General features: G+C 40.4%; 1 protein-coding gene across 1 annotated transcript in view; it reads right to left on the bottom strand.

The window, feature by feature from the left end:
* Positions 1-12,490, bottom strand: part of RNF212B (ring finger protein 212B) — a 34,607-nt gene extending 22,117 nt beyond the window's left edge. Inside the window, exons 1-4 of the mRNA XM_026007532.2 lie at positions 12,307-12,490; positions 10,665-10,765; positions 7,312-7,364; positions 6,857-6,931 (exon numbers count right to left, since the gene is read on the bottom strand). Coding sequence (XP_025863317.1) covers positions 6,857-6,931; positions 7,312-7,364; positions 10,665-10,764 — 228 coding nt within the window. The 5' untranslated portion in view covers position 10,765; positions 12,307-12,490. The remainder of the gene's footprint in view (positions 1-6,856; positions 6,932-7,311; positions 7,365-10,664; positions 10,766-12,306) is intronic.
* Between the last annotated feature and the right edge of the window lie 2,530 nt (positions 12,491-15,020).

Below are 15,020 nucleotides of genomic sequence, written 5' to 3'. Positions count from 1 at the left end.
ACTGTGTGTACTTATCCCTGTATATGTTTGGGGACAAGAATGTTCTAGACAGATGGAACAGCATGTACAAAATTCCAGAAACAACAGAGGAAACTATTTATATAAACAATTAAAACAAATTCAGTGTGTCTGTATTATAGTTGGGGGTTGAGGGAGAGGATAAGAGGTGAGACTGAAGGGATAAGCAGGGACTAAAGCAGGTCTGGCCTCTGGGCCATGTTAAAGGTTGGCTTTTATTCTCAGAGCAACAGTTGTATTGAACGGTTTTATTTTTTATTTTTAAGATTTTATTTATTTATTCATGAGAGACTGAGAGAGAGACAGGCAGAGGCACAGGCAGAGGGAGAAGCAAGCTCCATGCAGGGAGCCTGATGCCGGACTCAATCCCAGGACTCTAGGATCACGCCCTGGGCCGAAGTCAGGCGCTGAACCACTGAGCCACCCAGGGATCCCCTGTATTAAATGGTTTTATTTTTATTTTTTAATTTTTTTTTAATGGTTTTAAATAGGGAAATGATCTGATCATATCTATATATTTTTTAAGGATTTAACTTGTTTTATTTTTTTAAAGGTTTTATTTATTTATTTGTGAGAGATGCAGAGAGAGAGGCAGAAACACAGGCAAAGGAAGAAGCAGGCTCCATGCAGGGAGCTCAGTGTGAGACTTGATCCCGGATCCCGGGATCACGCCCTGAGATGAAGGCAGAAGCTTAACCACTGAGCCACCCAAGTGTCCCTCACTTATTTATTTTAGAGATAGAGAGAGAACATGAACAGAAGAGGCAGAGGGAAAGGGATACTCAAGCACATTTAGGGCTGATCATGGAGCCTGACACAGGGCTCAATCTCACGACCCTGAGATCACCAGACCAGTAGAAACCAAGAGTCAGTCAATTAACCAACTGTGCCACCCAGGCACCCCCTAATCATACCTATATTTAGGTGATTTTCTGGCTTCAACATGGAGAATTGATAGGAAAAGAAAAGATCAGTTAAGAAGTTACTGCAATAATCCAGGAGAGAAACAATGATGGACTGAACTAGAAGGCTGGAGATAAAATAGAAAAATTCAAGTATTTTAGAGAGATTTAATGATGGATTGGATATGCAAAGAAGGAATCAAGAGGGACTCAGATTTTGGTTTGGATGTGGATGGTAGTTATCATTTACAATAGAAACAGGAAGAGTTGGGATCCCTGGGTGGCTCAGCGGTTTGGCGCCTGCCTTTGGCCCAGGGTGTGATCCTGGAGACCTGGGATCGAGTCCCACATCAGGCTTCCTGCATGGAGCCTGCTTCTCTCTCTGCCTATGTCTCTGCTCTCTCATGAATAAATAAATAAAATCTTAAAAAAAAAAAAATGAAAAGAAACAGGAAGAGTAGCCTGTTCTCCTGTGTGTATATAAAGAGTGGGCTGGGTTGAGGGTTATTAAGAATACTGAGTTCAGTTTAGTACATATGGAATTAGTGAAAATATCCAGTCAGCAAATGGATATACGCTTAAAGTGCAGGGTGGGTGTGGTGTGTATGCAGGGAGTACTCATTCATTCAGCAAAGATTTACTGAATGCCTCCTATGCAATAAAATTGTCATCTTTGCATGGGATACAACAATGAATAAAACAAAGCTAGTCTCTGCCTCAGTGGAGCTTATAGTCTATGGAGCATACAATAAACACCACCAAAATTAAAAATTATCCAAGTGTTATTAAGGAAACAAAAAAGTTTCTAGGACAGGGGTACCTGTGGCTTAGTTGGTTAAGCAACTAATTCTTGATTTCTGCTCAGATCATGATCTCAGGGTCCTGGGATCAATCACTGCTTCAGGCTCACTGCTCAGCAGTGAGTCTGCTTTTCTCCCTCTTCCATTTCCCCTCCCTCTGCTCTCTAAAATAAATAAATCAATCTTTGGGGGGGGGGAGGTTTCTAGGACAGAGAATAAATGGAAGGACCCATTTTAAATATAGTAGTCAGAGAAGGTGCCTCTGAGGTGACATTTAAACTGAGATCTTTACTGGACATAATAGAACTAGAAGTGATCCCTAAATCCATGATAACTGAAGCATGGGAATGGATAAGATGATCCATTGAGAGTGTAAGTGTCTAGTATAGAACCTGAGAAATAGAACTGTTCAAGAGATGGACAGATGAAGATAAACACAAAAGGGAGAAAGAAGTTGGTTATGGTAGCCATGAAAGAATATTTTAAGGAGGCAAGAGTAGGCCTAGGTTGCTGCTGAGAAATCAAATACAAAAACAACAAAGTATCCACTGGATTTGATAACAAGGAAGCTGTTAATATCCTTAGCAAGAACAATTTCAGTGAGATGGTCTAAATGAAGCCAAACTGCAGAGGGTTCAATAAGAGGTTTGGGAGGTGAAGAAGCAGACAGAATGTAAACATACACCCACCAAAACACTCCAATGTGTTTCCCTTTCTCAAAACTGTTCAACATGCTTTTGTGTCATCAATTACCTTCATGCTGCCAAATCCAGTCCTCCCTCCTTTGCCCTCATCTTCATGTCTCAATAGTATTTGACCCAGCTGGTTACTTCTTCCTTCTTGAAATATTTCCCTTTCTTAGTTTCTGTGATATCACACTTTCCTTGCTTCTACTCATTTATTGCCACTCTTCCTTAACTTCTCTTCTCACTTATCTAATCCCTAGATGTTGAAGGGGCTCCTTCCCTGGATGATCGCAATCTCAAGACTTTAAAAACTACCTATATCCTAATGAGTTCCATATTTATAGCTCTATCCTTGACCTATGTCCTGAGCTTCAGAATAGTACATTTATGGGGCAGCCCGGGTAGCTCAGTGGTTTAGTGCCACCTTCAGCCCAGGGCCTGATCCTGGAGACCCAGGATCGAGTCCCACGTCGGGCTCCCTGCATGGAGCCTGCTTCTCCCTCTGCCTGTGTCTCTGCCTCTCTCTCTCTCTCATTGTGTCTCTCATGAATAAATAAATAAAATCTTAAAAAAAATTAAAAAGACAGACTGTCTTTAAAAAAAAAAAAAAGAATAGTACATTTATTCCCCTTTGTGATTTCTCCTCCTGGAGCTCTAAAAAGCATCTGTAACCTAGTATGTCCAAAATGGTATTTTCCCTCAAGTGGTCTTCTCAATATAATCATCCCATATATTTGTCTTATTTTGCTCAAGACAAAAACCCAGATGTCTTCCTCTATTCCTCTCTTTTTCACATCCCACATCCAAACCAACAATGGTTCTACCCAGTTCTTCCTAGAAAACATCTCAGATTTGACTACCCCTCTCCATTTCTTTCTTTTTTTTTTAAAGATTTTATTTATTTATGATAGAGAGAGAGAGAGAGAGGCAGAGACACAGGCAGAGGGAGAACCAGGCTCCATGCCAGGAGCCCGACGCGGGACTCGATCCCACGACTCCAGGATCACACCCTGGGCCAAAGGCAGGTGCTAAACCGCTGGGCCACCCAGGGATTCCCCCCCTCCTCCATTTCTATTGCTACCACTTTAACTCAAGAAGTTTTGCTTAGATTATTCCATTAGCCTCTTACATGTTCTCTCTGCTTCTGATCTTAACTTCTCCAAGGCCCATTCTTCATTCAGCAGCCAGATTCCCTTTTAATATTATACATCAGATAATGCCATTTCTGTGCTTAAAACTCTTCAATGGTGTCCACTGCCACTTAGAAGAAAATCTAAATTCCTTACCATGGCTTTTAGGTCCCTATATGTTCAAGCCTCTCTCTCTGACCTTATCTTGAACCATTCCCACCTCCCTCTCAGCCTTGATGTGCATTTATTCATTTGACAAACACTTCTTATTCACTTAATTTGTGCCAAGTACCTATTAGCCATTGGGCAATACAAAGTTCATACCTGCCTTTTTAAAGTTTCAGTTTAGTGAGAAAAATAGCCCTATGAACAAATAAATTAAAACACTTTTGCAGAGGTAAGAGCAATGGTGTTCTAGGATTACAAAGAACAGGGCAAAATTCTGCCTACAGGAATCAGGGAAGGCTTTACCCAAGAAGAAACAATTACTGGCACGCGTATCGATACTAGTTATCAATAGGGTGTAATCTATGACCTGGGATTAGAAGAAAGCTCACAGGTCTATAGGAGGCTCTCCAATCCCCAAAGATACTTAGATATTTTATCTAGAGGTGAGTAAAGATTTTAAAACAGGAAGTTCTAACTACTGGCCATGGAGTAGTATAGCAGAAAAATGCCCTTGACCAGTCAATACAGAAATCTGGGATGATTAAAACATAAATAGATATTTAGATCAATATGCCATTCATTTAAATGATTCATAAATCATTCATTTAACAATTTTTAAAACTTCTACTATATATTAAGAACTATCCAAAGAGCTTACCATATAACGACAAACAAAACCTACCAAATCTCTAAATTTATGGAGCTTACACTCCACTGCAGGATTTAGACAATAAATAAGTATATGATGTTAGAAATATGATGGAAAATAAAACAGGGTAAGAAGTAGACAGTGCTGGAGCTACCATTTGATATATGAGAGTCAGTAAAGTCTGACTGAGAAAGACAAACTTTAGCAAGAGGCCTGAATGAGGCAATCTAGATATTATTTGGATCAGTTATTCAACTTCACAGACTAGGAAAACACATTTTCAGACATTGCTGACTTCACCAAACTGGTCCTTGACCAAAGTGATGATTAACTGACCCTTTCCGTTTATTTTATCTTGATTATTTGACCATGTGTAATTGGTGCCTTGATTAGGCAGGTTAGAATTCAGACTACATATAATTTCTCTACTGATCATTAGCTAATCCTGAGTTTAATTATTAACCAAAGGTCTGCTTTTTCTCTTGTTCATGTGACCTTGTTTACATTTCTCCTTAAGTCTCAGAGAGATTTTATCTCCTCATAATGTTAAATAGTATCTCAAATATGATGGCTCACCCAAGCAACTAAAAGCAGAATGCAGTGAAAGCTTTAATTCCCCTTCCTCTACTTCTAGAGTTAGGATTGAGGGGTGAAACACCAACAAAAAATTATTTTTTAAAAAGATTTTATTTATTTATTCATGAGAGACACAGAAAGAGAGAGAGACAGACAGAGCAGAAAGAGAGACAGAGAGAGGCAGAGGGAGAAGCAGGCTCCATGCAGGGAGCCTGACGTGGGACTCGATCCCAGGACTCCAGGATCAGGCCCTGGGCTAAAGGCGATGATAAACCGCTGAGCCACCTGGGCTGCCCCCACCAACAAAAAATTAAATCTACTAACTTCAGCCAGAACATGACAAAGGATCATCTTCACATTTTGGAAAGGACTACTCTCGTGAGAATGAGAAGTAAGAGTACAGAAGAAAAACAGTGATAGGGAGGCCTGGGTGGCTCAGATGTTGAGAATCTGCCTTTGGCTCAGGGCATGATCCTGGGGTCCTGGGATCGAGTCCCACATTGGGCTCCCTGCAGGGAGCCTGCTTCTCCCTCTGCCTATGTCTCTGCCCCCCTCCCACCCGTGTCTTCAATGAATAAATAAATAAAATCTTAAAAAAAAGAAAAACAGTGATAAAATCTCAGGAAACATGCCAAGATAGAAATTCCACTAGGCCATAAAATAATGAGTGGAGACTGGAGAGTGGAAGGGGAAAACCAAAGTTTTTACAATTTGGGAACTCTTAAATGGTTATTCTGTCTTTTCTCCTCTTCCTACCACATTCCTATTGCTTTTTTTTTTTAAGATTACTTATTTACTTATTCCTGAGAGACACACAGAGAAAGAGAGGGACAGAGACATAAGCAGGGGGAGAAGCAGGCTTCCCACGGTGAGTCTCACATGGGACTTAATCCCAGGACCTGGGATCACACCCTGAGCCGAAGGCAGATGCTCAACTACTGAGCCACACAGGCATCCCCATTCCTAGTGCTCTTGATCAAGTCAACAGTATGCAAATATATGATGCATCAGGAAAGAAAAATATTTTCTAAAATTGAGGCAACAAATTATAAACACTAAATAAAGAATTAAATATATATGCATTACTAAAAAAGGTTACTGAAAAATGGAAATGAAGAACAAGAAATCCTTTCTTGAACACAGGTCTTTAAGCAAAAGTTTGAGAACTAGCCCACTAAGTCCCCTGACTACAGGGTCAGGCCTATATATCCAAAGCAATTTTTAGAAGATTCATTAGTCTGCACAGAAAGATGATAAAACTTCTAGAATCTTCTCTATTCTTTTTCTAGAGGGAGAAGGGGAGAGAGAGAATCTTTGCTTAAGATTAAGGCTTAAGATTAAGGCTCCATGCCCAGTGTGGAGCCAAATGCAAGACTTGATCTTACAACCTTGAGATCATGACCTGAGTCATTATCAGGAGTGGGAAACTTAACCAAATGAGCCACCCAGGTACCCCTAGAGCCTTCTTTATTCTTAAAAATTACTTAATAGAACCAGGATGTATAAGGTAGGATGTCAGCTACATAGTGGGTTTTATTTTTTAGATTTTTTAATTTATTTATTCATGAGAGACACAGAGAGAGAGGCAGAGACACAGGCAGAGTGTTAGAAGCAGGCTCCATACAGGGAGCCCAATGTGGGAATCAATCCCGGAACTCCAGGATCAATCCCTGGGCCGAAGGCAGGCGCTAAACCATTGAGCCACCCAGGGATCCCCACATACTGGTTTTTACAGTCTATCACAGGTTTGGGGTCAGTAAATAAGTTTACTGTTGAGATTTGTATCATCAGGGAAGAAAGCAGACAAATAGCCAATTCCCTCCATTTGTGTATAAATGCAGTCTAAAGAGAATCTTTGATTTTTTAAAAAAGATGCAATTAGAATTTGCCTGGTGAATCTGATTTTCTTTACTTTTGCTTCTCATACCTGAGAGATGTGACTAAAATACTGCAGGGCTGTCTCCACAGGGCTTTTGAAGTATATCTTCTCCTGAGGTTTCAGCTATGAAGAGAGTAAGACAAACATTGAGCATATCCACAAGGGAATAAGATACTGGCAAATATGGCAAAGGATATACCTACCACCTTCCCTAAAGCATCTGGTATTATTTCACTATTCTAAGTATAAGGAAGCTCACCACTACCCTAGTAATGTAGATTATATGTTCTAATCCTCCTTACCTCATGCTTCTATAGCAACAGCCACAAATAATTCTTCTATCTGTTGTTTACCACCTCCCTTTTTAAAAAAAATTGCTACCTGTGAGTTTTGTTTCTTTTCCTTCTTTTTTAAAAACTTCAGTGCTTAGTCATGCATCAACTGTACTTCCTACAGACCAGGAATGGGAAAAGATGGTTTGTGGCAGGGGGAGAAAAACTTACATTACCAGAAAGAGCCAGATGCTTGCAAGCAGTTCCACAAACAGTACATTTTTCTAAGGGAGAAAGGGAAAAATAAGTTTGGTTCTTGTGGGCAAGGAGTAAGATCTTCCTAAAGTACATGGTCAAGTAGGCTAGTAAGAAACAGGTTCTCACTGAATTTAGAATATTTTTGTGCTATAAAAGGACATCATCTTGAGCTCTGTTCTCAAAATCAGTATTTCCAAACTTGTATGTTGATGACAACTAAGGCTTTCACACTGTGTAGCTCTATCCATCTCTTTTTTTATTTTTATTTATTTTTTAAAAGATTTTATTTATTTATTCATGAGAGACACAGAGAGAGATAGAGAGAGGCAGAGACACAGGCAGAGGGAGAAGCAGGCTCCACGCAGGGAGCCCGATGCGGGACTTGATCCCGGGACTCCAGGATCACACCCTGGGCGGAAGGCAGGCACTAAACCACTGAGCCACCCAGGGATCCCCTCCTCTTATTTTTTATTTTTTATTTTTATTTTTTTAAAGATTTATTTATTTATTTATGATAGACATAGAGAGAGAGGCAGGGACACAGGATGAGGGAGAAGCAGGCTCCATGCCGGGAGCCTGACATGGGACTTGAGCCTGACGTGGGACTTGATCCCGGGACTCCAGGATTGTGCCCTGGACCAAAGGCAGGCACTAAACCACTAAGCCACCCAGGGATCCCCCTTCCTCTTTTTTTTTAAAAAAGGATTGATTATTTTGAGAGAGAGAGAGAGAGACTGTATGTGTATAAGTGGAAAGAGGGGCCGAGGGAGAGACAGAGGGGGTAGAGAGAATCTCCAGCAGACTCCCTACTGATCTGGGAGCCTCATCGGGCTTGATCTCAAGATTCTAAGATTATGACCAGAGCCAACTGACTGAGCCACCCAGGCTCCCCTATCTATCTCCTCTTTATGAATTTCCAGTTTTCTTCTGCAGATGGGGGGGGGGCAGTTCTAACCCTCCAGCAAGAGTACTAGAGTACATTTATGAGAGTACTAGGAAGAACACAAGAGTACCAAAGGTTTCAACTGTAGGTTGCTCTTTTTTTCCCCATCTACTTAACATCAGGCACGCTATAGCTACTGTAAGAAACTCCCCAATTATTCCTGCCCTGTTCTCACTTTGCTAATATTCCTGGAACTTGCTTTGAAGCTCTCCTGTTTGCATTCTCTAATTAACCCAAACTGAAAGATATAAAAATTAAAAGTCTTAGTCTTTCTTTTAAGTTAAAATTTTAGTAGTTGTGCTAGTTATTAAGACAAAGGCCACAACAAGCGAAAACATCACATGACATATGCTTCACTGAGACAAACCTCTCCAAGGTAAGCTGCTGTTACCATAGTAAACAGTTCTGTTACTTTAGCAGATAAATTAAAAGGGTCATGAGATCCATATAGAGAAAAAAAAGCTTCTCCAGATGCTAGTAACCTCACTCTTTCTTGAGGACTAAAGATTTTTCCCTGTCTTCCCTCCATATTGCTGCCAGAGTGACCTAGCATGTACAAAACACAAAACAAACTTTCCCAGCTCTCTACCAACTGCAGGATAAAGTTCAGGCTCTTCAGTCTTGTTTATAGAACCTTCCATTATCTGGCCATTACCTACCTCTCTAGCCTTATCTCTTAACCATTTCTTTATTCTCTATGCTCTACCAATCCTAACCATGTGCAGCCCCCCGCACTATGAGTTTGTAATGTAGTATGCCTTTATACATACTGTTCTCTTAAACGAGAATGATCTTCCCTGCCTTATCCACTTGGCAACTCCAGTTTACTATTCAAAACCTGCCTGGAAAAAAAAAAAAAAAAAAAACCTGCCTGGGTGGCTCAGTGGTTGAGCATCTGCCTTCAGCTCAGGTCATGATCTCGAGGTCCTGGGATCAAGTCCCACATCGGGCTTCCTTTTTGAAGCCTGCTTCTCCCTCTGCCTGTGTCTCTGCCTCTCTCTGTGTCTCTCATGAATAAATAAATAAAATCTTAAAAAAAAAAAAACAACTCTACTGAAGCAACAGCTCTTCTATGAAATCTTCCTTGATCAAAGCACCCTATCCTATGTCCCTCTTCTGGGCTATTTCTATACCTTATAAGCATGTTGGTGTGAAAAAAGACCCCTTAGATTCATGTCTCATTTCTAAGACTTTAGCTATAAGAAGTTGGTCAAAACATTTATCCTTTCTGAACCAGTTCCTCATTTGTAAATGAGTCTACTAATAATTACCTCCGGAGTTATGATAAGGATACATAAAATTCTTACATGTGGAAAATATTTTTTGTTTTTTTAAAAAGATTTACTTATTTTAGAAACAGAGAGAAAGCACAAGTGGGAACAGGAGCAGAGAGAGAGAGAGACAAGCAGACTCCTTGCTGAGCACGGAGCCCAATTTGGGGCTCAATCCCAGGACCCTGAAATAATGACCTAAACTGAAATCAAGAGTCTGACGCTCAACTAACTAAGCCACCCAGGAACTCCTGGAAAATACTTTAAAAAAATATTTTATTCATTTATTCATGAGAGACACAGAGAGAAAGAGAGGCAGAGACACTGGCAGAGGGAGAAGCATGTTCCATGCAGGAAGCCCGATGTGGGACTCGATCCCGCGTCCCCAGGATCAGGTCCTGGGCTGAAGGCAACGCCAAACCACTGAGCCAACCGGGCTGCCTGGGAAAATATTTTTTTTAAAAAAAGATTTATTTTTCTATTTGAGAGAGAGAGAGAAAGAAAGAGAGGGCATGGTGGGAGGCAGAGGGAGAGAAACTTCCAGCAGACTCCCCACTGAGCACGGAGCCTGATGGGGCTCCATCCCATGACCCAGAAGATCACAACCTGAGCCAAAACGGAGTCCAACGCCTAACCAACTGAGTCACCCAGGCACCTCTGGAAATACTTTTTAAATTGCAAATGTATCACTACTATCACCACGACAATTATCATCTTATTCATCATCATTTCTATCAATTTGAAATGGGGCTAGACCACTTCCCATTAGAAATGACTCTTGTTATTAACCAAACTTTCCCCAATTACTATTCATTACTCTTATTTTTTCTTTTTTCTCTAATTAGTCTGATAACCATGTGGCTTTCCCTGGCACAGACTTCAAAACACTGACAAGTACCTTTTGGTGTTCAAGTATTAGATATTCAATTTGCTAAATCATTCTTTATTAATGGATGCCTCAAATTTCCATAATCAACAGTTTCCTATTATATCTATACCAGCTTTGGCCCAATATGTGATTTTTATCCCAAGTCACACAGAGAAATGGTTAATCATTATTTCTAGGTTAAAAACATTTTTTGCCTGAATCTGAAAACAGTTAAGACACTCACCCAGAGTCACACACTTTTTACAGAAAATATGCCCACAGCTGGTGACAAAGAAATGGTCCCCGTCTTTTCGAAAACACTGGTTACAGTGAAACCAATCCATTCTGGAACAAAGAGAAAGAGGAAAATAACCTGGAGCGTAATATAATTGTAGCTGTGCCAAAACGTATGGAACAATATTTGCTTAGCTTCTGTTATCTTTTTGGGATGCAGGCACTATTATTGTGGGCATTCTAGTTGGTTGTCAGGAAGAACCTATACCTCTCAAGTGAAAAAAGCAGACCACAAACTATATTATACCATTTTTAAAAGAGAAAAAAAATGTATATATTTAGAAAAGTAATGGGACAATGAGATTTCTTTGAATGGTAAGATTATGGATATTTGTGTGTGTGTGTGTGTGTGTGTGTGTGTGTGTGTGTGTGTTTGACCTTTACGCTTTTTTTGTTTTCAAGTTTTCTGGATTAGTTCATGCACCAATTTGTAATCAGAAAAAAACAATCTTTTAAAAAATCAATTTCTTTCCTAATAGTTCCCTGTGACACAGTGAGATGGCGTAAGGAGAAGCAGTGGATCAAATAATAGAAGATGTCGTATTAGCCACTTGGGACATATTTTATCTAAGGGAAACCTGGCTCATTAATGATACTGTCTCAGCTTGTACACTTTCCCTTCTAGTCTACAGACAGTCATAGATCTAGAAGGGGCTTCAAATATCATTTAACATTTTGTCCATTCTCAACACTGTGCAAAAAGTTATACCTTATGTTCACTGAAATTCAATGACTTGTCCAAAGTTCCATCTTTAATGTCAACTCTAGGATTACAACTCAAGTCTTCTTTCTTACTCCCAGTGTCAAGTTCTTGCTACCACATCGAATAAACCTTTGTGTTAGATATGGCAACTATACACCCTATATTTTCTGTCAATACTAATTCTATCCATATAATTGGTGAAATACGTAATTTTGTAAACATGACTCTAAGATTTTTAAATGAAGAAACTATTAAAAATACAGAAGCGGGCTGATACATATTGAACTGTAATTAGTCATATGTTTAATGAAGTCATATGTTTAATTCCATGAATATGTTGTCGAAGAATATAATATTTATTAGTTTGATTTCCTTTAAATTTACATTAGGAAAGTAACCACAATGGAAGGTAACATTTTTTTGCCCCCTAAGTCTTTCGTTTAAAAACAGTTTGTAAGTAGCTTACGGAGAGATTTGCTAAAAGAATGATGACTAGTTTGCACCACACTTCAACATTTTTGTCACAAAAGAAAAGATTCGCGATAAAAACGTGCTGAGTAATCAGTTCAATGCAAAGGCATCATACAGAGCCAAGAGCTTTAGATTTCGATTTCCTGCTCACAATACTCTAACTTCTGCCAGGAGGCGAGTCTGAAGAACTACTGAAAAGGCCCTACTACATGTATCCTGCTTTGTGTAAGCACAACAACAATTAATGGGTTAATTAAATAGGTTGTACAGAGGACCCCCTTCTCAGAAGGGCAGTTAAGGGGCTGTGAGGGCAAGGCGTGCCGGATTTCTGGGGGGTGATGGCAATTTAGTAGTCTCTTTTCTAGTTACATTCCCTACCCGCTTGGCCGCCATGGTCTCAGAAGCCCTGGGGTCTCACCGAAATCATCCAGTTCTCCTCACCAAGAGCTGGAAATGGCGGGAAAATACACAGCAAGCCCGGCACCTGGCAGAGGCAAGAGGCTGGGCGGGGCCGCGACGGCTTCTGCGAGGCGTGGGCAGAGCTCCAGGCGGCGGGCTGAATGGGAGGGCCCAGCGGCGCGCGCGCGCGGCGTGGGCGGGGCGGGGCGGGGGCGCGGCGGGGGCGGGGCGCCGATGCAGTGGGCGGGGCCTGGGGGACCGCAAGCGGCGTGGGCAGAGCCCACCGCCAAGTACTGGGCGGGAAAGTTGGGTTGGCGGTACCTGGCACCCAGGGTGCCTCTTCTTGGTAGTTGAGGAAAATTTACCTCATTTAAGAAAGGCAACAAAGGGGAATGCGGCCTAATCCCTTACAAATTATTGTGGAAACAGGTAAGAGTAAACCTCATAATGTTCCTATAAATAATAATACTAAAAAAATGTGGTCACAAAGCAGATGAATATTTCAACCATTTTTTTAAAGATTTCATTTACTCTTGAGAGACACAGAGAGAGGCAGAGACACAGACAGAGGGAGAAAGAGGCTCCCTCCGGGGAGCCCGATGTGGGACTCGATCCGGAGACCGTGATCATGCTCTAAGCTGAAGGCAGATGCTCAACCGCTGAGCCACCCAGGCATCCCGTAATTTTTTTTTAAAGGATATTTTGAAAGAATAGCATAAATCAGGGACGCCTGGGTGACTCAGTGGCTGAGCGTCTGCCTTCCACACAGGGTGTGATCCTGGGGTCCTGGGATGGAGTCCTGCATTGGGCTCCCCACAGGGAACCTGCTTCTCCCTCTGCCTGTGTCTCTGCCTCTCTCTGTGTCTCACGAATGAATAAATGAATAAATAAATAAATAAATAAATAAATAAATCTTAAAAAATAGCATAAATCAGAAAAGCTAAAAAGCAACCTGGATAGAGAACATAATAAATAAGAACTAACAAATATCAGAAAAAAATTTTATAACTTTTTTCAGAAATGCAAGAAAGAGAGCACAATTATTTTTTTTTTAATTTTATTTATTTATGATAGTCATACAGAGAGAAAGAGAGAGGCAGAGACACAGGCAGAGGGAGAAGCAGGCTCCATGCGCCGGGAGCCCGACGTGGGATTCGATCCCGGGTCTCCAGGATCGCGCCCTGGGCCAAAGGCAGGCGCCAAACCGCTGCGCCACCCAGGGATCCCAAGAGAGCACAATTAATGGCTGACAGGAGAGTTGTTTTTCTTTAAAAAAAAAAAAGAAAAGTTTTTAAGAGAAAGTGATAGATACAGAAAATAAGCAAAAGAGGTTTTACATGCAAACACATCTATTCCTCCAAGAAAACCCAGAGAACAACGTATTAACAAATATTTAAAACTTGGAACAAATTTTCCTGAAATAATATAAGTCTTGGAATGCCTGGGTGGCTCAGCGGCTGAGCACCTGCCTTAGGCCTGGGGTGTGATCCTGGAGACCCCGGATCGAGTCCCATGTCAGGCTCCCTGCATGGAGTCTGCTTCTCCCTCTGCCTGTGTCTCTGCTTCTGTGTGTCTCTCATGAATAAATAAATAAAATCTTAAAAAAAAAAGTCTTAAGTCTACCTATAGAAAGGGAATACTGTATATAGGAGAAAACTGATCCAGGACAATCAAAACCAAAACATTTTCTAATAAAACAATTAGTCTTACAGATAAAGAAAAACCCCTCTGAACATCCAGTTGAAAAAGTACTAGTCACTTATAAGGCAAAGAAAAATATATTGGCATCAGACTTCTCTACAGCAGCATTTTATGCTAGAAACAATGTGACAGCATTTTCAAGATTTTCAAAAAGAAAATATGATCCAAGAACTTTATTTCTCCCCGCATTGTGTTCAGGTATAAAAGGCTGCCGACAAAAAATGTAAATAAACATGAGCTTTCCCTGAGGAATCCACTAAGCAGTGGTTCTCAAACTTTTTGGCCTTAGAACTCTTTTACATTTTATTTATTTATTTTATTTTATTTTTAAAAGGTTTTATTTATTCATGAGAGAGGCAGAGACATAGGCAGAGGGAGAAGCAGGCTCCCTGAGGGAAGCCCAATGTGGGACTCAATCCCAGGACTCCATGATCATGCTCTGAGCGGAAGGCAGACACTCAACCACTGAGCCACCCAGGTGCCCCCTCCATTACATTTTAAAAATTACTGAAAACGCTCTTCCCAAAAAACTTTTGTTTATGTGGATAGTATCTATCATATGTATGGTATTAGCAATTAAAACCAAAAAAAATTTTTTTAATTAATTAATTCATTTGAAAACAACAATAATAAACCCACTAAATAGTAATATAACCTATGAAAAATAGTTATATTTTTCAAAATAAAACAATTTAGTGAGAAGAGTAGCGTTTTATGATCTCTTACTATCTGACTTTATAGAAAGCAGCTGTGTTTGTGCATTTCCTGCTACATTCATTCTATTGCGGCAGATTGTTTCAGTTGAAATGTGTGAAGAAGATCTGGACTTACCCAAATATGTAGGTAGAAAAGGCAGTAGTATTTTAATAGCCTCTTCATATAATTGTGAAAATTTTTCTTTGACACTCCACCAAAATGATGGGAGTTTGTTAAAAGCTAGTTGTGATGTGGGATGTAGCACTATATTAATGAATGTGTAACATCTTATGTTTAGACCAAATGAGTCATTTGGAAAATATTGGTTCACTGAGT

Source organism: Vulpes vulpes, chromosome 6 (assembly GCF_048418805.1).
Source record: "Vulpes vulpes isolate BD-2025 chromosome 6, VulVul3, whole genome shotgun sequence".
NCBI lineage: Eukaryota > Metazoa > Chordata > Mammalia > Carnivora > Canidae > Vulpes > Vulpes vulpes.
This window is presented reverse-complemented; position numbering and strand designations above follow the sequence as displayed.